Here is a 21917-nt window from a genome sequence, read left to right on the forward strand (position 1 = left end):
GTGCCTGTGTTAGATGGTGTTCTAGATCTGAGAAGTCTCTCATGCCATGAAGTCAGGGGGTGGTGGGTTTCCCAGAAGAGGGATGCAAGAGTCCATGTACCCTGAGTTTCAAAGGATACCTTTCTGCTTGAGCAAAGAGCTAACTGAATGAAAGAAACTGATGGAACACACTTAAATTAGACATGAAACACATTTATTAGCTGCAATCCTCAGGTTTCCGGAAAACAGTAATCAGCCACTGTTACATATCTTCCTCCATGGAAGCAACAGCTCTGCACACAAAACTAACCACATACCAGCAAGTACCTCATCCTCGTGTCATGATTTGGAGAACAACGATAGAAAAGATTAGGATAGCTTGTTAAGAAAACATTTTCCCCAGGCACCTTGATTTGTTCTGGTTTTCTCTCAAAGAGCTCAGTGGATGGCTACGTCATAGGTTGATCCTCTTTCCTTTCACCAGCCGCACTCTAAATCTAAGCACATCCTGGAAATAAAACCAAGCACAGTCAGTTGATGGAACACAGAGGTCTTTTCAACACGAGGCAAAGTAGATTTCTAGCATCTACCAAGAGTTAAATGGAAAAACTCTGCACAGTAGTCCTATCAATGGGTAAAACAACGATATTCTAAGACTCCAAATAATGTACTTGCCCACATCTAGAACAGTGTTGACCAAACTAAGAGAGCAAGTCCCCAGAAGGTCAGCCTGTGTTATTTGGCACTTCTGTTGCCCACAGGTGTCTTAAACCGGCTGAGCACAGTGTTTGGTCACAACAGTCCCCACTGCCCCTTTTCCAGCGTTCTTTTAGACACTGCCCCATTTACACTGATCAGCTCCTAAGTGCAAATGATGGCATGAGTTATGGCTTGATTTGGGTTTCTTTTTTCCTTTGTTATTAATAAAACAATCCAGACCTTTTTTTTTTCTTGTTTATTTTTGAACCAATAGCTAGAGAAGGTGGAAAAAAATGGTTTTGGAATTGGTCCTGACTCCAAAATGTAGCTCTGTCACTTAAATCACTCAGGCCAGCCTCTTGGACTTTTCACATTCTCCCTAAGAGCACGGAGTGAGGGGTTCCTGGGTGGCTCAGTCAGTTAAGTGTCCAACTCAGGTCATGATCTCAGGGTGCTGGGTTTGAGCCCTCTCTGGGGCTCCTCGCTCCGTGAGGAGTCTGCTGGAGATTCCCTCCCTTTCCTTCCTTTCTGCCCCCGCTTGTCTGCACTCTCTCTCTCAAATAAATAAAGAGATCTTTAAAAAAAAAGTGAGAATGGAATCCATCAGAATCCTCGAGGAGAACATAGGCAGTAAACTCTTCGCTATCAGCCACAGCAACTACTTCCAAGATATGTCTCCAAAAGCAAAGGAAACAAAAGTGAAAATAAACATTTGGGACTTCTTCAAGATCAAAAGCTTCTGCACAGCAAAGGAAACAGTCAACAAAATCCCAGGAAATGGTTGAAGGTGAACGTACAGACAAAAGGTTGATATCCTGGATCTATAAAGAACTCCTCAAACTCAAAACACACAAAACAGATAATCATATCAAAAAATGGGCAGAAGATATGAACAGACACTTTTCCAATGAAGGCATACAAATGGCTATCAGACACATGAAAAAATGTTCATCATCACTAGCCATCAGGGAGACTCAAATTAAAACCACATTGAGATACCACCTCACACCAGTTAGAATGGCCAAAATTGGCAAGACAGGAAACAACATGTGTTGGAGAGGATGTGGAGAAAGGGGAACTCCCTTACACTGTTGGTGGGAATGCAAGTTGGTGCAGCCACTTTGAAGAACAGTGTGGAGATTCCTCAAGAAATTAAAAATAGAGCTTCCCTAAGACCCTGCAATTGCACTACTGGGTATTTACCCCAAAGATACAGATGTAGTGAAAGGAAGGGCCATCTGTACCCCAATGTTTATAGCAGCAAGGGCCACGGTCGCCAAACTGTGGAAAGAACCAAGATGCCCTTCGACAGACGAATGCATAGGGAAGATGTGGTCCATATACACGATGGAGTATTATGCCTCCATCAGAAAGGATGAATACCCAAATTTTGTAGCAACATGGACGGGACTGGAAGAGATTATGCTGAGTGAAATAAGTCAAGCCAAGAGAGTCAAGTATCATACGGTTTCACTTATTTGTGGAGCATAACAAAGAACACAGAGGACATAGGGAGATGGAGAGGAGAAGGGAGTTGAGGGGAATTGGAAGGGGAGATGAACCATGAGAGACTATGGACTCTGAAAAATAACCTGAGGGTCTAGAAGAGGATGGGGGGTGGGCGTTTAAGGGAACAAGGTGGTGGGTATTAGTGAGGGCACATGTTGCATGGAGCACTTGGTGTTGTGCAAAAACAATGAACACTGTTATGCTGAAAAGAAAAAAAAATAAAGTGATATATGTTTAAAAAAATACTTTTTTAGGACTTTGAGCAAACAATAAATTTCTATTATGGTTCAACATTAGGAAAATGAGAATGACTGATGCGCTGGGATTTGGTGAAGAAAGTAAGACTAGAGATATGAAAGAGCTCTCATTACTCACAAAGAACTATGTAGCAGAAATTAATATCATTATTCTAAGTAAAGCTGAGGAACTTTATCTGCAAGACTAAGATTTTCAAATAAACACAGGTGAGGCACTAGGGTGGCTCAGTCCATTAAGCATCATTCTTTGGCTCAGGTCATGATCTCAAAGTTCTGGGATCTAGCCACTCATTAAGTTTCCCCACTCAGCAGGGAGTCTGCTTCTCCCTCTCCCTTTGCCTGCTGCCCTTCCTGCTCGCCCTCTTGCTCTCTCTCTCTGTCTCTCAATTAAATTAAATAAATACAGAAGGCAATCACTTACCACAACCTGACAAACCACAAACATAATATATGCATTTTTTTCCTGCTTTAAAATTCAGAGTGTGGCACGGAAGCCCCACTTGACAAAATATGATGCATTTTAAGCACTGGACCAAGGGAGAAGGACAAGATGGTCTACCAACTACAGTGTGAAATAAGAGCCTTTGCAGATATGGGATAGAGTCATAGATGCTAAAGGGAGAAGGGGCAAGGGAGAAGTCAGATTCTTAAGCTGGGAAGGAGTTTCAGAAGATGACTCCTGATGGCACAGTAGCTTAGTGCTGGTGTATGGTACTCTTCAGAGTACTGGAAGGCTCTGAAGTTATCATGACACTCAATCTCCTTGGGGGTCTCCCCCATAGGAAATGCATGCATTTATGATTAATGCAAATTAAATCATAGGATCAGCTTCTTGGCTCAGCAGTAAAATGTACTCATTTACAAAGTCAAATGCTTATTTTTGCTTTGACTACGCTTGTCTGGTGACCATCATCATCAGCTTTGAATGTTCCAGTTACAAAGAATTTACAAGTGATGTGTATTAAGTAGAAAGGGGTATGAAATAATGCCTCTATCCCCATTGATAAGCATCAGAGGTTTCTGAAGTCTGCTCCATGAGACTCCAGATGCCAACTGACCAAAATGAAACCTGCTTAGGAATGGCTTTCTGGGAGTCTCCTTGGATTTGTAGATATGTAAATACTCTGCCCTCTACAAATAAAGGAGGCCTATGGGTGAGAGCCCAAGACTAACTTTCCTTCTGTGCGTTCAGAAGGTAGCCTTTGTCCTTCACTTGCTCTCCTCCAGATCTGTTTTCTGTTTCCACCTGTCCATCCTGGAACAGAACAGCCCGCATACCACAGGGTGGCCAAAGATAAAAAAGCACGGGGTGCTCAGATCCCCAGCTAGGGAAGCATGTGCAAGCTGAAATTCACTGTCATTCTTATTGGGTTTCAGTAATGCTTCTGCAAGGCGCCCTAAACAAAGCACATTATCCTTCTAAATTACAACAGGTATGAGAGTTGTTAAGCCTCTGAAGAAAAGAAGACCAAAAAGTCTTAACCTATCATCTCAGAAAACATACCTGCAGCCTGGTGTCATCTGGAATTCCATATAATGTTTTTCCTATCCGTAAAATATCCCTTTCAGTGACTTCTTGACTGGTGCCTTTCACATCAATGTAGTGGCAGTCCGCACCGGCGTAATGGCAGGAAATTGCCTGTGCAGAGTGACAAGGTTAATACTGGAAAAAAAACCCATTCCATTAACACCAGCAACCGAACTGGAAGACTTCTTTTAGAAAGTCAGATATTTCTCTCAGCGTTTGATTTCTAGAATGTTCCATGCTGTCCTGTATTAGTCTCTTCAGGGTTCAGTATCTCTTTTTCCCCACGTACAGTTTAAGTCTGACTGAGATATACAAGAGGTTTTTACCTCCCTGCAATACTTGTTTTCAAAAGGGGTGGGGAACATGAGGACATGAGTAAGAGGACTTTGTAACTTTTTAACATGTGATTTTTCTAGTGTGTGGATGTCCTCAAGTCCTAAACAGGCATGTGTTCCAGGGTTCTTCACCATTTTCTTAGTCAGGGAAGTTAGTTACTCAGTTGAGTTTGTGGTGGGTTGTCATTTCAATGGCTACAGATCATGAAAACAAACAAACAACCACCCACAAAAATACCTTGCAAAGGACAATAATATACACACTACTCCCTTTGAAATAAAATGGACACTTTGAGTCCAATAGCATCACATACGATCCCCATCTTGTTTCTGTCTGAAGGTAAGATGGAGGTTACTTGGTTCTCCCCTTTCTTGAAAAAGTTACAAGCTAATCTAAACTTAAAACTCACTTCCCGAGTTTCAGGTTTCGAGTACCGAGTTCTCTTGAGGTGACTGTCTACTGAAGGGACAGCCTGCTTTGCCCAGAACATCGAATTTCTATGCAGTGGAGTCACAAACTCCATTTCCCACAGAAGCCCCCACATCATGCCAAGGAGGAGTGACACCTGAGGCCAAAGAGGAAAAGGGCACACCCATATACAACTGTTTTTGTATTTTTTTTAAGGGTTCATAGTTTCCCAAACATTTAACTAGTTGAAAAACTATTGAAAAATTTGCAACATTGGGGTATTAGCATTCATAGTACTTGGGGTGTTTCATGTTATATAACTTTTATTTTCATACAGTAATCATTTCATACTCAACTTTTTAACATGGAATCTTTTAATATGTAGCTATCCTATCTCAGTTTATGATCCTGATCATGTAGCACGTGTTATAACTTTCTGACGCATGTAAACTCTCAGATTATTGTCTCGGTTTCTGTTTTTTATACACACACATAAACATAAATTTCCATTTTTCATTCCAAGTTGAATTTTGGAGCTAAGGATACATGATAAAGGGCCCAAATAAGGGGCACCTGGGTGGCTCAGTTGTTTAAGTGTCTGCCCTCAGCTCAGGTCGTGATCCCAGTGTCCTGGGATTGAGCCCCTTATCAGGCTCCCTGCTAGGTGGGGAGCCCGCTTCTCCCTCTCCAGGTCTCCCCTTGTTTGTGTTCCCTCTCTCACTATCTCTCTTTGTCATAAATAAATAACATCTTTTTTTAAAAAGGCCCAAATTAGTGAAACTCAGGAACACTCAAATTATTTATGTCACTGTGGCTATACCTCCTGCTTGCACACTTCTGAGGGCCATGTTGCTAGAGTGTCCATTCTAGTCTTTCTTTAAAATGCTGGCATTGTGCCCATCATGCATATTTCTTTCTTTTCTTTTTTTTTATTGTTATGTTGGTCACCATCGAGTATATCATTAGTTTTTGATGTAATGTTCCATGATTCATTGTTTGCGTATAACACCCAGTGCTCCAGGCAGTCTGTGCCCTCCTTAATACCCATCAAAAGGCACACCCGTCCACCCACCCCACCCTCTGCCCTTCTAAAACCCTCAGTTTGTTTCCAGGAGTCCCTAAACTCTCATGGTTCATCTCTCTCTCTGATGTCTCTCCCTTCATTTTCCCCTTCCTTCTCCTAATGTCTCCATGCTATTCCTTATGTTCCATAAATAAGTGAAACCGTATGATAATTGACTTTCTCTGTTTGACTTATTTCACTCAGCATAATCTCTTCCAGTCCCATCCATGTTGATGCAAATCCTTTCTGATGGTGGAGTAATATTCCATTGTGTATGTGGGCCACATCTTCTTTATCCATTCGTCTGTTGGAGGCCATCTTGGCCCTTCCCACATTTTGGCAGTTGTGGACATTACTGCCATGAACATTGGAGTGCATGTGGCCCTTCTTTTCACTACATCTGTATCTTTGGGGTAAATACCTAGTAGTGCAATTGCTGAGTCATAGGGCAGCTCTATTTTTAATTTTTTGAGGAAACTCCACACTGTTTTCCTAAGTGGTTGCACTCATCTGCATTCCCACTAACAGTGTACGAGTGTTCCCCTTTCTCTACAACTTCTCCAACATTTGTTGTTTCTTGCCTTGTCGATTTTTAGCATTCTAACTGCAATCTTCTGGAGGATTCGGAGATACCACATCACATCATGGATATTTTTACAATTAGTTTTGATTTTCTAAATACTGCCCTTATATTTCATTGAACTTGAATGCTGAGAGGTGGTTGGTTTTTTTTTCTTTTGCTTTTTGGCACCGTTCCCCCACCCTCATTAAATTTTGATCCAGATGAGTGTCTTCCTGCCTCATCTTCATCATGGCCCATCATCCTGATGGAAATATGAATAAATAGAAGATGAAAACTGGAAACTAACCCTTGACCTCAGGGAGACAGTGGTAGTTGGTGTGAAAACAGGAAGGTTTCATTCAGCCCCCCAACACTCCCCAATATGTAGTATGGAGAGCCATGTTCTATGGGGAAATGTAAGTCCCCAGTACTGTCAGATCTGTTGAATTTTTGAGAAGCGAGAAGTCTGGGACTATGAGAAATTTTGTCAGTTTTAAATCATTAGGTGTTTCAAACATTCTGAAGCTAAAAACAACTTCTGGGACTCAGGGATGAAAAATATGGCTGCCTGTGAAATTTGACGTCTGGGCAATCAATTTAAAATGTTTGCTTAGAATTGATCATGGTTTTCCAAATAAAGCTATTATAAACCTTCCTCTTAGTGGTTACTATGAGCCATATACATTCCATATTTTATGATTTTTATATGTCAGCCTTTGTTTCTGCCTCCAAAAGCACAGGCTATGGGCTCCCAAGTATGTTCTTCTTCTGAAGCAATTCTATGAATGTTCATAATTCATTATCAGCAGGATGAGGATCCTGAGCTCACCTGGCTTCTTACTGATATGAGCAAAAAAGCATGAGGTAGCAAATAGATTTCCTGGTAAATAAACCAGACTAAACGCCAGTTTCGTTCAATGTCAAAAATCTCATGAAGTTTCACATATCTTGACATTTTTCGTTCTAATGTATTCATCATTGGAAACTACAGTGATGTGAATGCATACCTTCCGGTATCCTTGAGTTCTGTTCCAACCAGATCCATGGATGAGCAAAGGATGAAAGAAAACAGTGTCTCCCTTCTCCATCACAAGATGCACTCGGGGGCAGTTTTCATCATAGTCCTGAATCCCGTAGAACATTATGTTAACTCCTCCCTAGATCACATAAGAGAACCAAAACTATATTTGAGGTACCCAATGATTAAGAATTTTATCAATGACTCATTAGGAAAAGCAAAGGGTTCCTAAGTTCTGCCAAGGGAAAGATATAAAAAGACTCTTTTTTTTTTTTAAGATTTTATTTTTTTTATTTGAAAGAGAGAGAGATCACAAGTAGGCAGAGATGTAGGTGTGGGTGGTAGGGGAGCAAGCTTCCTACTGAGCAGAGAGCCCAATGTGGGGCTTGATCCCAGGACCCTGAGATCTTGACATTAGCCGAAAACAGAGGCTTAACCCACTGAGCTACCCAGGTGCCCCGAAATAAAAAATTATTATTTTTTTTTAATAAAAAGATTCTTAAAAGCAACTGTAAATATGCAAACCGTTGGGGCACCTGGGTGGCTCAGTGGGTTAAACCCTCTGCCTTCCGCTCAGGTCATGATCCCGGGATCCTGGGATCGAACCTCAGGTTTGGCTCTCCGCTCAGCAGGGAGCCTGCTTCTCCCTCTCCCTCTAATGCCTCTCTGCCTGCTTGTGATCTCTGTCTGTCAAATAAATAAATAAAATCTTAAAAAATATATATATACAAAACTTCTCAGACATCTGGTTGTAAAAATCATGGATTTGGAGGACCAAATGAAGAATCTCAAATTTCTACTTATCCATCATTACTGAATCATAAATGAAGATCTAGACCAACATTGCATTTTGCAGTTAACATGGGAGATCCCCTTTCCAGCATGAATCTGTAATCACACTTTCCCAACATGATATTCTTCTCCCCCATAACTTTGCCGAAATCATTCTTCTATTATTCAGGAGTACCTCTGGGAAGCAAACTGTTTTCTCAAGCCAGAAGAGAGAAAATGTTCAAGTTTCCTCACCTCAGAAAGCACTCATGTCACAACCAGAGTAAAGAAATAATAGTACATTACAACACTGTGCTTTTTTAGAACTACTTCCAATGTTAGTTATTGCTTTAAATAATGGTTATGTGGGGACCACAGTATCCCAGTCCCCTTCATAAGACTGTCCCACATTCTTCTGGGGGAAGGATTCTTTCCTGCTCGACTGAGTTGGGACTTCATCCAGTGTACTTCTCTCCTGGCTAGGTGGATATGTAACCTCTGCTAAGTCAATCTGACCTCCCACTGTCATCACTTTGTATCTGAACAGAGGATCGATCAAAGGCATTGGTCATGGTCCAGGTTCAACTGCCCCCACCAGGTGCCCCATCTTGACTTCCCACTGTCACACTCCCACTTTCCTGCTTACCAGAGTCAGCCAGCCTTTCCATGGACTCAGCATGTGCCTGCGCCCCTCCAAGACACTCTCTTTGGCTTAAGTCAGCCACAGCCCACTTCTGTTGCCTGCAACAAACTTTCCCTAAACCTCAACTCAGTTTTTCCATAAACCTCAACAGTTTATGAATCTCACAATTTCAGATTTTGTATCAGAATCCAGACTCAAAGAATTTCAGTTGGCACCATTCCTCAGAGTACGAATTCTAACTAATTGATACAGAAGTCCTGAAAGCCATATTCTTTACTTCCTACAAAAAACCCAGATGCATTCTTCCCACCTGAACAACACGTGCTCTTCTGGGGGTTTCAGACTTTATTGTCTGAGGCCTAAAACACTCATCATCTCCTCTCTGGTTTCTCTGCCTCTGGACACCTCACTTCCAGTACCTCCTGCTCTAGATCTCAAGATTATCATTCTTGAAGAGCCGATTTGATCTCACCATTCATGGGTTCAAATGCATTCAATAACTCAATCAATAAACCATGCAACATACTACTCATCCTTCCCCAGAGCCTTCGCTGGTCTCTCTACAGGGGAGGAGATATTCCCTCCGTCGTCTTTATCCTGACATCTAGCAATCAGTGGGTAAGAATTACTTGGCAGCTGATACATGCATCTGGTGTTGTGGGTGTTTATGTCTGACCTCTGCAATGAGGATTGATGATTTTAGGATCTCAGTGTGTGAGATCCCCACACTGGTCAGCTTTCCAAAACTTGTTGAAAGAAAAATGATTATTCTACCTGATATCTTTGAATTTTCCCTGATCCTGGTTGCAAAACCTAAAACAATGTTTTGCTAAGAAAGGAAATGCCATCTCATTTTTAAAGTTCTGTATGGAATCCAATCTAAAATTAAAACAAAAGGGCACCTGGGTGGCTCAGTGGCTTAAGCCTCTGCCTTCGGCTCAGGTCATGATCTCAGGGTCCTGGGATCAAGCCCCGCATTAGACTCTCTGCTCAGTGGGGAGCCTGCTTCCCTCTCTCTCTCTCTGCTTGCCTCTCTGCCTACTTGTTACCTCTCTCTTTCTGTCAAATAAATAAATAAATAAAATCTTTAAAAATAAATAAATAAAAATCAAAACAAATCAATAAATATTCTGGTAAAGATTTATCTTCTAGGGGCACCTCGTTGGCTCAGGGAGTCAGATATCAGACTCTGGATTTGGGGATCAGGTTATGATCTCAGGGTCACAAAATCAAGCGGCATGTTGAGTTAGTGCTCACCAGAGTCTCCATGTCCGTGTTTCTCCCCGTCTGCCTCTCTCCGCCCACGCCACCTCTCACAAGTATCACGACCAAATATCATGAGCTGTCTCCCTTTATCCCTGTCTCTCTCTGTGTTTGACTCAAATAAATAAATAAATAAATAAATAAAATCCTAAAAAAGAAAAGGAGGGAGGAAGGGAGGGAGGACAGAAGAAAGGAAGGAAGGAAAGAAAAAGATAAGGAATGAAGGAAGGAAGGAAGGGATTTATACCTCCCACTTGGGATAAGCATGTGGCTTCAGGTCGCCTTTGTGACTGCCCGGGAGCACACACAGGCATCCATTGTTCCGGTTGATTTGCTCCATGGCTGTCCAAACACCAACTATGTTATTGCTGGGCCTTACGGGAAAGTAGTGCAGATCCTGATGCAAGGGGTGGCGGGATGTCTTCTTGCCTGAAACAGAACCTGCTGTTAAACCACTCTTGAACCTCAGAATTCATCTCCTCTGCCTGATAACCAGATCAGTGACTATCCCTCTAAAACTCAAAGACGTGAAACCACACTACAGACAATCAGCCTGGAGAGATAAGCACCAAACTGGAATATCAAATCGACAGGGTGACTCCAGATCCTACACTTTTTCTTCTGGGTCTCTGACAGCCAGGGATTCACACCATTCTCTGACAACTCATAAAATGTTACGATCTCTATTGTGCTTTATTCCTTTGTAACTCTGGTAGGTGGACAACCAGTATGTTCCCAGAAAAGTTTGGTCAACTGAAGAGAATCACCAAATTTGAAGTTCCCCATTAGCCCTCTAAGTGGCTGACCCAAACACTATCAAGTAACTAAATTAATAAAAGGCTTCCAAGAAATTCTTTCTGGAACTAAGAGCACTTGGCGGACAGTCACTATGTAGAATCAGAGATCATAGAACCACATTTACGTGGTTCCCTGTTTTGCACTCTGAACTTGGTACTGTTCCCCTATGCCCAACCCCAACCTCTCTAAGCAAGACATCCAGGGTAGGGGGATTTCGTGGTGCTACACTATAGCCTAGTCACATAAAGCTCTCCTGGCCTCTTTTTCTCCAGAAAAAGTGGAAAACAATAAAGAATTCTGAAGGACCGATTTATTACTGCTAGTAGAGTAGAATTTCTCAGCATGGACCAAGAGCTGTTGGCTTTAAAATTGCAGATTCTTGGGGGTGCCTGGTTAGCTCAGTCAGTTAAGCATCTCTTGATTTCAGCTCAGGTCTTGATCTCTAGGTTATGAGTTCAAGTCCCATGCATGTAGCCAATTTAAAAAAAATTTTTTTAGTGCACATATCTGGGTTTTAGCTTCGAAATCAGTTTCTCTGGGAGTGAAATCTTAGGAGCTACATTTTAGCAAGCACAAGACATTTTAAGTCAAGTGATGTATGTGATTTATAAGAAAGCTTTAATTTTGATAATAATAATATCTTCAATCAGGAAAATAGAATTCACACCATCATTGGTGAGAATACTTAACAAAGCTTCGGGATGATAATTATAATAATAGGAGCCTAGGGTATATGAGCAGTCATGTTTATAAAACCAAACTTTTGAGCAGCAAGCCAGTCAGTTGTCCAGAAATCCAACAATAACCCTCCAGTTAACATCTGAAATCGCTATTCTACCTCACTATTGTTATGATGTATGCTATTTCGAGACAAAAGGACATATATATTTAGTTATCCAAATTGAGCTGTTACACACACAGCTAGAGTTAGAACACCTTAAACGCTCTCATTTCCTCTTTTTCTTTTTGTGGTGGGGGGGGGCTTTTTTGTAACAAATAAGAGCCCTTACCAGAATCTGGAGGTTTGTTTATCAGCATTGTATGCAGGGCCACAATATCAGGTCCAGTGATGCACTCCACATATTTCAGAATCTAAGGGAAAAGAAGAAAAAATGTTTGATGAGAAATCCAATGCACAAAAGTGGCACAAAGTACAATTATCTGTACAAGAGCCAAGATGCCTTCATTCAACACCTGGTAGGAGTGCCTGGGTCGCTCAGTCAGTGAAGCTTCCAACACTTGATTTCTGCTCAGGTCATGGTCGCACAGTCACAGGATCAAGCACTGCACTGGGCCCTTTGTTCAGTGGGGAGTCGACCTGAGATTCTCTCCCTCTGCCCCTTCCCTCCAAACAAATATATATATATTATATATATATATATATATATATATATATATATAATCACATACGTATATATTATATATATTTATATATTTATAATATATATTTATAATATATTTATAATATATATAAAACCACTTAGTATTTCACAACATTGCAAACAAAGCTTGAAAGCAGGAAAAAGTTGTAACAGCAAGTCTGCAGGCTTGAAGCCTGAAATAAACAGGCTTTTCCAAGCCTCTTTGGAATCCTAGCCAATTCAATGAAATAGATGGTATTGAATCTCCAATTCTATCTGACTCCAAAAATGAAGCATATTCTACTGCTTTCTCATTGTTTGATCCTCTGTAGAAGGAATATTGGCAACTTGAGCAGGAAATGCTTGAAATGAAACCAAAATCCTAGAAGGCAGGTCTCCTATTTATTTGTTTATAAAGCGTGTTAACTTTTGCAGTTTTCTTTGGCAGTATTTTCTTTCTTTCTTTTTTAAATCCCTAATCCCACCATGGGGCTTGAACTCAGGACCTTGAGATCAAGGGTCTCATGGTCCCACAGCTAAGCCAGCCAGGTGCCTCTGACCAGTATTTTCTCAACCTCAGTGACACTCTTGAGCCATTTTACCATTTCTATCCTACTTTACAGAGGTGCCCAGTAGAGTTAGTCAATAATTTTTCCAAAATAACTTACGTCTTATCCTGATTAATAATATTCCTGAGGTCATAGGTTGGATGTGCTGGTTACTTTTTCCAATACACATGAAAATATATACCTAACTAATAAAAGCATGACCTACTGCCTAAAAATCATTGCATGAACCAGCAAGTGCATGGTTCAGATTTTAGAGGGGTGGGAAACCTGGATGTCCCAGTCGTGCTTAATCTACCCTGTGCTGCCTCTAACTTCAAGATTTTCCTCCTTGATGGATGCACACAACTTCCATTTCCTGAGCAGGACTAGAGGTTGGGAAGTCATATCCACTCCTGTCCCAGCCCAATAGGCTGGACATCATAGTTGGCTTACCTGTACACAGTCTTTTTTCTGGCAAATTTTCTTTCTTTTTTTAAAATTATTTTAAATGTGTTTTATTTTTAAGATTTTATTTATTTGTTAGAGAGAGGATGATAGAAAACAATAGGTAGAGGGAGAAGCGGGCTCTGTGCTGATCAAGGAGCCTGATGTAGGACTCCATCCCAGGACCCAGGGATCCTGACCTGAGCCCAATGCAGATGCTTAACCAACCAAGCCACCCACGTGTCCCATTTAAAAAAAAAAAAAAAATTGTTTTTAAATTTATTTATTTATTTATTTGACAGACAGCGATCTCAAGCAGGCAGAGAGGGAGGCAGAGAGAAAGAGGAAGCAGGCTCCCTGCTGAGCAGAGAGCTCAATGCGGGGCTCCATCCCAGGACCTTGAGATCATGACCTGAGGTGAAGGCAGAGGCCTAACCTTCTGAGCCACCCAGGGGCCCCTAAAAAAAATTTTTTTTTAAGTTATAAGTAACCTCCACAACCAGCCTGGGGTACAAACTCACAACCCAGAGATCAAGAGCCACATGCTTGGGCCACTTGGGTGGCTCAGTCGGCTAAGCAACTGAGTCTTGGTTTCAGCTCAGGCCATGATTTCAGGTCCAGATATCCATCCCTATGTCAGGTTTGTGCTCAGCAGGGAGTCTACTTGAGATTTTCTCTCTCCCTCTCCCTCTGACCCTCCCCCTCCCCCCAACCTCTCTCTCTCTAAAATAAACACATAAATCTTAAAGAAAAAAAAGGTAGCATGCTCTACCAATGGAGTCAGCCAGGTGCCCCCCATGGGCAAATTCTCTAATACCACTTGGGGATATAATTTCTAGCATGTACTATATGCAATGTGTCCTTTAAAACCATTCTAAATAAGTTGTTCATAAACTGTGATACATTGATGCAACACGATGTTATATAATAGTGTGTAAGTATGATATAGATTAATGTATACGTGATATAGAAAGGTGTGTCAGATCTACTATAAGTGTAGAAACTACACTTGTAAAGTGGACAACCAGTATGTTCCCACGTGACATGAAAGGTGGGAGTAGACAGATGCACCTGCATAGCCACGAAAGACTTCTAGGTGAATACACCAGAAAGCTCGGCGGTGAGTGGGGCTGGAGTGCGAGACTTTCCTTTTCATCTCATGCCCTTCTGGACAGTTGGATGTCTTTGTAAATTGAACTACTCTTAAAGAATATTGATTTTTTAAAAAATGAGTTAAAATCTGAACACAAACCTTAACCCCTACGGACCAGTTCAAAAGACAAAAAGAAATAAAAAATGAATGTCTAGTGAATAGGATCTGCAATGTCCCTGCTGTTGATTTCCCCATAGCCACAGTGAGAGAGGATCTGTCTCTAAGGCAGAATTCCTGCCCTTCGCAAACAAGAATAAGGACCAGACTCCAGAGGAGGCTTCTCCATCTGCCCACTACTGTATTTGGAGCTGGATAAGTCATCATTTGGGGGAGGGGACTATTCTGCACACTATAGAATCCCTGGGCTCCATGAGCAGCTCACCCACCCACCATGCCCACCTCTACCCCGAGAGAAGCACACGGTCCCCACTGTGCACCAACCCAACACGGATCCAGGCACTGCCAAATGTCCACCTCCATTTGAGAACCACGGCTCACCAGCCACAAAACAGAGGGGCCAGATAAACTGTAAGCAATTCCAGAGGCAAGCATGCAGGTGCATTATTCACTTAAAAAGAAAACGCAGGAAAGTTCTCCAACCTCAGGGAGAGTGCAGTATCTGAAGAGTTCCTTATCTTCTTGGAAATCTTGGATCTTTGAAACCGTCTTTTCAGTTGGAGTAAATTCTGATTTGGCAATGGTTACATCTCTCATTATCATCATTCCCTCTGGTTTCACCTCCCCTTTGCAGATCCTTTCAAACTCGTTCCTAGAGAATTAAATTGGCAGATGATGTCATTACTGCAGGTTCCAGGCACCTGTCTGGCCAGTTCTGGGGAAAGAGTCTCAGAGATTGAGGAGGGTGGTGTCTCTGCACCAGACTGACCTCCAGGTCAGGCTGAGAGTTCTGAGGATGGAGAGGAGAAAATGACCAGCGCAGCAGCCCCTGTCACCTCACTGTGAGGCCGGAGCCCACTGCGGGGACTCACCTATTCCTTAGCCTAGCAAAACAGTAAGGGACCGTCTGTGATGTGGTGTACCTGAGTAATAATGGCAAATAACTTTTCTCACGCTTACCATGGGCCAAGGCCCGGGGTTCAAAGGCATCTGTGTGTACTTCACCTCATCCAGTCCTCACAACAACACTAGGGCATAAATACGTTTATCTTCCCCATTTTACAGGTATGAAAACAGAAGAGTAGAAAGTACGTTGCTCCAGGACACACAACAGAAGAAGTCTGGCTAACATTAAAGCCGGCCAGTCTGGCTGCAGAGCTCATGTTCCTAACTGCTTCCCAATGAACCAATCACCGAAAAATATCTGAACACACACGCTAATCTTACTCACATTCCCACTGCAGACACAACATTTTTTTGTAAAACAAGGGTTACTGTACCGAAAGCGTTCAATATCAGCATCAGACACCAAATTCTTAATGACAAGAAACCCATTTTCTTCATAAAACTTTCTCTGTTCTAGGCTTAGAACATTATTATCCCGAGTATACCTAAAGGAGAAAAAGGAATTACAAATAAGTGTAATTGAAAAATCATAACCCAACAACATGTATCAAGAGCCTGAGAAATGTTCATACTCTTCCACCCAGAATTTCTATTTTTTATTTACTCTCAGCAAATAGTGTGAACTTTTTTCTTTAAACAAGTCTAGGGGTGAGGGTTTATCTATTTTTTTTTTAAGTAATCTCTATTCCCAGTGTGGGGCTCGAACTCACAAACCAGAGATCAAGAGTCACATACTATTCCCATTGAGCCAGCCAGGCCCCTAATCTGAACATTTTTTAAAAAGTTTAAAACTAAAATGTTAACTAGTACTGTTACCAAAAAATAGAAGAATCATTAATTGTATCCACTCAATGGGATAGGACTCGGGCCTTAGAAATGAAGAGGTTGGGGGCCCTGGGTGGCTCACTCAGTTAAGCATGGGCTGGTTATTTCAGCTCAGGTCATGACCTCATAGGTCTGAGATCGAGCCCCCAAATGGTCTGTGGGCTCAGTGGGGAGACTGCTTGAGATTCTCTCCCTCAGCCTCTCCCCCAACTTGCAATGTGTGCACTTTCTCTCTTAAATAAATGAATCTTTTAAGACAATGGAGCACATATAATAGCATGTATAGTACTTATTATACTAAAATATACCTAGATTTGTGTAAAACCAAGACACAGGGTACCTGGGTAGCTCAGTGGGTCGAGCATCTGCCTTGGGTTAGGTCATGATCCCAGGTTCATGGGATCCCACATCGGACTCCTTGCTCAGCAGGGAATCTGCTTTTCCCTCTGCCCCTCCCCCCTGTTCCAGATCTCTCACAGGCATGCCGTCTCTCTCTCTCTCTCAAATAAATAAATAAGATCTTAAAAAGGGTACTTGAAAAAAATGCAAATAAATTTAAAAACCATATTTTTTAAGTGATTACTTTTATGTCATGGAATTGTGAATGATTTTTTTAATTCCTTTTCTTCTCTTTCAAATTTGTTGGCTAATGACTATGTATGGTAGTTCAGGTAGGAGACAAATTCAATAGATTTTATACTTTAAATTGTCTAGATCATATGCCCTCAGAAGAAATCAAAGAGACACAATCCAAGTAAGTATATAGCATATGCACAAACTCAGATCACCCAGTCCATTCTTCTCGATTGGAAATGTGGCTCTATGAGAATACTCCATGGAGATTGATGTCTTTCCTCACAAAGGTAATTTAAGATAAACCAAAGACACTAGCTAAGATAGCAATAGGACCACAAGCCATAGGCTAACTTGAATGAGGTATAACATGTCTGAATTTGAACGAAATCAGATTATACACCTCTGATATTATTCCTCTTTCTGAACTTTAAAATACATATAGAATTAAACTCGTCTTCAAATTTTTGCAACTTCTTTTTTTTTTAAGATTTTATTTATTTATTTGACAGAGAGAGAGGTCATAAGTAGGCAAAGAGAGGCAGGCAGAGAGAGTGAGAGGGAAACAGGCTCCCTGCAGAGCAGGTCCATCCCGGACCCTGAGATCATGACCTGAGCCTAAGGCAGCAGCTTAAACCACCGAGCCACCCAGGCACCCGATTTTTTGCTACTTCTAATTAGAATTTGTCCTGGCAACACATGATTTGTGTAATGAATTTTTGGTAAGAATTTATTTATTCTCTGTAGAGATAGGGAGAGAGAGAGAGGGCAGGGTCAGGGGCAGGAGCAGAAGGAGAGGGTGAAGCAGATTTCATGCTGAGCACAGAGCCTGACCCATGATGGATCCCACAGCCCATGAGATTCATGACCTAAGCCAAAATCAAGAGTTGGATGCTTAACCCAGTGGCCACCCAGGTGCCCCTGCATAATGAATTTTCATCACACAACATAAGATGTTGTATTTCATATCTTAATTACCACTAGGAAATGCTTTATACACATTGTATGGTTAAGAATGACAATTCGATCTACTTACTGGAATTGTGGAGGATGGAAACTGTTAGGAGAAACAGCCCCTGAAGAGGAGTGGGATACATAGGTAGTGAATTAAGGCAAATAAAATGAAATTTATGAGTCAACCTTTTCTAGAAACAACAGTCTGCCCTGAATTAGCTCTCATCAGGGAAGACTGGGTTACACACACAGCGGCGGACAGGTATGCACGGTTGTTTACATCATCTCATTTCACAGAGCCCAGAGCAGGGGCTGGAAGTCCCAAGACCTTCATCACCTTTCCTGCTGCCCAGAGCAGGAGAATGAGACTCACATGGCTCAGTAACTGGGTCCAAGATCATCCAGCAGAAAATGCCTCAGGCCAGACTCGACCCATACTCTTTACTTCATAGCTTTCACCAGTTTCTTCCACATACTATTCCTTCCACTAAACTGCTGAACAAATAAAAATTGTAAGGTTCAAATCTAACAGTAAGAAGAAATGTGATCTTCCAAAGAGAAATTGAATTTAGTGGGAATCCATTCTGAAATACAAGAAACCATTAGGCTTGTTACTCTTAAAAAAAAAAAAAAAAGTCTATTAAATAGTGGCTAGGCTCTATGAAAACTATGATCCACATAGTTTAGTATAATTTTAACTATCTTAAAGAGCTAGAAATTCTTTCTAGTTTTCTATCCAGAGAATGACAGAAAATTTACTTAGCTTCTTCTCAATTGTTTTCATTGTTTCTTTAGCTTAGGAGTGAGCATAAGAATGTCATAACTCATTTTTTTCATGTTTTTGTCATGTCTTTATGTAACTGGGGACAGTATAATCCTGTTTTCCTAGGCAAAGAGTTAATGACCTTTGTCAGCTACTAGCAAGATGTGGTGGTCAGAAGGCAATATTTCAGTCCACAATTCTTCTCCTTACCATTGTGGGTTCTGGTGGTGGTGACTGCTTTCCTCGGAGAGTTTGTTTAATGATGTGGAAATGCTTCACGTCCTAACTACATAATATTAGTAAAATGAAAAAATGGGTGCAAAAATTATCTCTACAGGATGGCTGTAATTATGTAAATGCACAGAAAAGAAACACACCAAAACATTGACTGATAATGGTCCGTGAGAGTTTGAATTACAGGTCATATTTGTTTTCTTCTCAATGCATCTCTGCATTTAAAAAATGCATTGTGTTTGATGCATTAAGACCACTGGTTTATGCCAGAACCCACATCTCTTTAGAACCAGGTAAGGCTGGGAAGAGAAGGCCACATGATTTCCAGGATTTTTATTTATTTATTTATTTTTTTAGATGTTTATTCCAGAGAGAGAGCACAAGTAGGCAGAGAGGCAGGCAGAGAGAGAAGAAAGCAGGCTGCTTGCTGAGCAGAGAGCCCGATGTGGGGCTCGATCCCAGGACCCTGGGATCATGACCTGAGCCGAAGACAGAGGCTTTAACCTACTGAGCCACCCAGGCACCCCCAGGATTGTTTTTAAGCCCCAACCATCTGGACGTTCACTGACTGTTTCAGCAGATTGTCCAATACCAGGGTCCCTGGCCTCATCTGTCTCTTTAAATTGAAGAGAATGAAGGAGCGCCTGGGTGGCTCAGTGGGTTAAAGCCTCTGCTTTGGCTCAGGTCATGATCCTGGGGTTCTGGGATCAAGACCTGCATTGGGTTCTCTACTCAGCAGGGAGCCTGAATCCTCCTCTCTCTCTGCCTGCCTCCCAGCATACTTGTGATCTCTCCCAAATAATTAAATGAAATCTAAAAAAAAAAAAAAGGAGAATGAAAAGGAAAATGCCCCAAGCCATATTTCAAGTGCTCAATGGCCACATGGGGCTGGCAGCAATGGATCTGGATAGTGCTGGTGTAGAACATCTCCACCATGGCAGAAGGTTGATAGGATAGTGCTCTTCTAGGAAACACAGATGAAAAAGAAGCTCTAACCTCAACACTAATAGAAAAGCACCAGCAGGATCTGAATTTTTTTTTTAATTATTATTATTTTTTAAGTAGGCTCACTGCCCAGCATGGAGCCCAATGCCAGGCTTGAAGTCACAACCCTGAGATCAATAGCTGAGCCAGAATCAAGAGAGGTCTCTGGGACTGAGCCAGCCAGGCACCCCAGAATTTTCATAGTAGTCCCAGACTGGACCTGGAAATCTTCATTCTCGTTCCAGATACCCCCAGTCCCCATGCGTTGGTGGTTCTCAACGGTGGGCATGTATCAGAAACAAGTGAGAACAGATTGCTGGGCCCCACTCCGGGGTATGTAGAGTCCATATGAGCCTGGGAATCCGCATGTCTAACCAGTTTCCAGGGGATGTTATTGTTGCTGGTCCTAGGAGCACACTTTGTCAATCACTGGTTTCGTTAATTAAATGTCTTTGGTCAAAACTTTTAATGTCTCCTGGCCTGGGTTTCTGCGTTTCCACTGGTCAAATGAGATTACATATTCACCTTGATCTGGGACAGATTCCAGGTTGACAGTGGTTCTGCTACATCGTGGCTGGTAGTAAAAGTGAAATAAAAGTAACAAGAGACATTCGTAGAATCATTTTTAGGAAGGACGTCAGGATCCTGCACACAGCAACATAGAGCCTAATCCCATCACTTACGGGGAAATCCCACGCAGTGTCCTCCTCGTCCCCAAAGTACCCCTTGAAAGAGAACACGTAATCGGAGAAGGAGAAACAATTCATAAATCATCTGACATCCGTGTCCCCTAGTGACATTTTCCGGGATCCGACACAGATGGCGCACACATCGCCTCCGAGAGTAACTCCGAGACCAACGGGGAGAGATCTATCCACTCATGCGGTGTTCACGGACACCCTGGCGGAGCAGCACGCACAGCTCTCCTCAAGGAACAGCCAGAGGGTGCCTGCCTGCGCCTCCTCCCAACCCTCGCCAGAGCGCGCTGCTGCCTGAGTGTCCCCCCTTCCCCCTTCCCCTTCCCCCTCCCCCCCCCCCCCACCCCGTCTGCCCGCGGCTCTCCAGGCAGCCCAGCGCTCGGCTTTACAAACCGAGCGGCTGTGACTGTGCTTCGCGTGCCTCGGGCTCTGGGCGGTCAGATCATGCGCGGCCAAGTGCAGAAAACGCCACACTAGCTGAGAGCAGGCCCTCAGGAAGAACTTCCACTCTCCCTGGGCAAGGCAGGGAAACAGGCCCTAGGAGGGCCGGGAAGCCTGGGGCAGCGCCACGTCAGTCCCTGAGGCCGGCGTTGTCACGCGGCAGCCCCCCGGGCACGCCGGGTCCCCCGCTGGGAACTTGGGGCTCCCCGCCCTGGGAACCCTCTAGCCCAGGCTCCCCTGCCTCCCCGCCCCCTGGCGCCCGGAACTGCTGACACCAATACAGGACCCCGGCGCCAACGAAGGGGGAAGAGTCCTCTGGCGGCTGTGCATGAGCCCTGGAAGCCACCACACTTGCAGCCCGAGACCCACCCAGCCCAAAGGATACCCCGACGCCGGCCAAGCGCCGGCCCAGGTGTCGTAGCACCATGCGAAGGCGGGTGCCTACGTGGGACTGGTTCATGGCTCCCGCGAGGATAGGAGTCAGCCTGGCCTCAGTCTTCACTCGGAATGGAGGGCGGGGCATCGAACCGAAGGGGCCTGGCCCAGCGCTCGGAACTCTGGGGATTCCGCCTTGTATGGGGATGCAAGGGGCCTCCAAGGTCCAAGCACTGGGCCACCGTCCAGAGCGGACTTCGTGACCGCCCGTCCAGCTCCTCCCCGATATCAGAGATCCTGCCGCACAAAGCAGGGAAACTGATTTTGGAGGGTTTAGCAACAGGGTTAAGGTCGCCCAATGAGAAACGAGCCAAAACATGACCCACATTTCCAAACTCTTCAGTCTAGTTTACCCCACCTGTCTGTCTCTCTGCTGCTGAAGTAGCAATTCAGATGTTCAGCCCTATAAGTAATGTGCTGTTCAGAAAATTCGTTTAATGTATTGGGAATCCAGTGTGAAATATCAGAAACCTGTAAGGTGCTGTTCAAAAAAGGCGTTTAATTTGTTGGGAATCCAGTGTGAAATATTAGAAACACATTGGCTTTCATTGAAAAAGGAAAAAAGGTACATGAAATAAATGACTTTGTGAAACGCGTCTGATCCACATAGTCTAGTATTATTTTAAATTTCCTTAAGAATTACAAGT

The 21917-nt window shown here is 42.9% G+C and overlaps 1 protein-coding gene across 1 annotated transcript; it reads right to left on the minus strand.

Annotated features, from left to right (window-relative positions):
• Positions 1 to 171: 171 nt before the first annotated feature.
• On the minus strand, positions 172 to 21402 carry LOC123947438 (phytanoyl-CoA dioxygenase, peroxisomal-like). The gene is made up of 9 exons (XM_046013649.1): positions 21221 to 21402; positions 17798 to 17856; positions 15738 to 15848; positions 14941 to 15109; positions 11845 to 11926; positions 10284 to 10465; positions 7349 to 7498; positions 3949 to 4083; positions 172 to 487 (listed from the first exon to the last, which is right to left on the minus strand). Exons 1-9 carry the CDS (start codon positions 21356 to 21358, stop codon positions 434 to 436), a joined length of 1080 nt encoding a protein of 359 aa, XP_045869605.1. The 5' UTR covers positions 21359 to 21402; the 3' UTR covers positions 172 to 433.
• Between the last annotated feature and the right edge of the window lie 515 nt (positions 21403 to 21917).

The sequence above is a fragment of the Meles meles genome, chromosome 7 (genome assembly GCF_922984935.1).
Source record: "Meles meles chromosome 7, mMelMel3.1 paternal haplotype, whole genome shotgun sequence".
Classification (NCBI taxonomy): Eukaryota; Metazoa; Chordata; class Mammalia; order Carnivora; family Mustelidae; genus Meles; species Meles meles.

What these genes read in the sequence shown, in the direction of transcription:
- LOC123947438 (XM_046013649.1), bottom strand. Translation starts at nt 21,358, where the DNA reads ATGCCCCGCCCTCCATTCCGAGTGAAGACTGAGGCCAGGCTGACTCCT. An exon ending in ATGCTTATCCCAAGTGGGAG is followed by an intron (nt 7,499 to 10,283) that starts GTATAAATCCCT and finishes TATGTGATCTAG; the next exon opens with GGAGGAGTTAACATAATGTT. An exon ending in GAACTCAAGGATACCGGAAG is followed by an intron (nt 4,084 to 7,348) that starts GTATGCATTCAC and finishes CACTCTGCACAG; the next exon opens with GCAATTTCCTGCCATTACGC.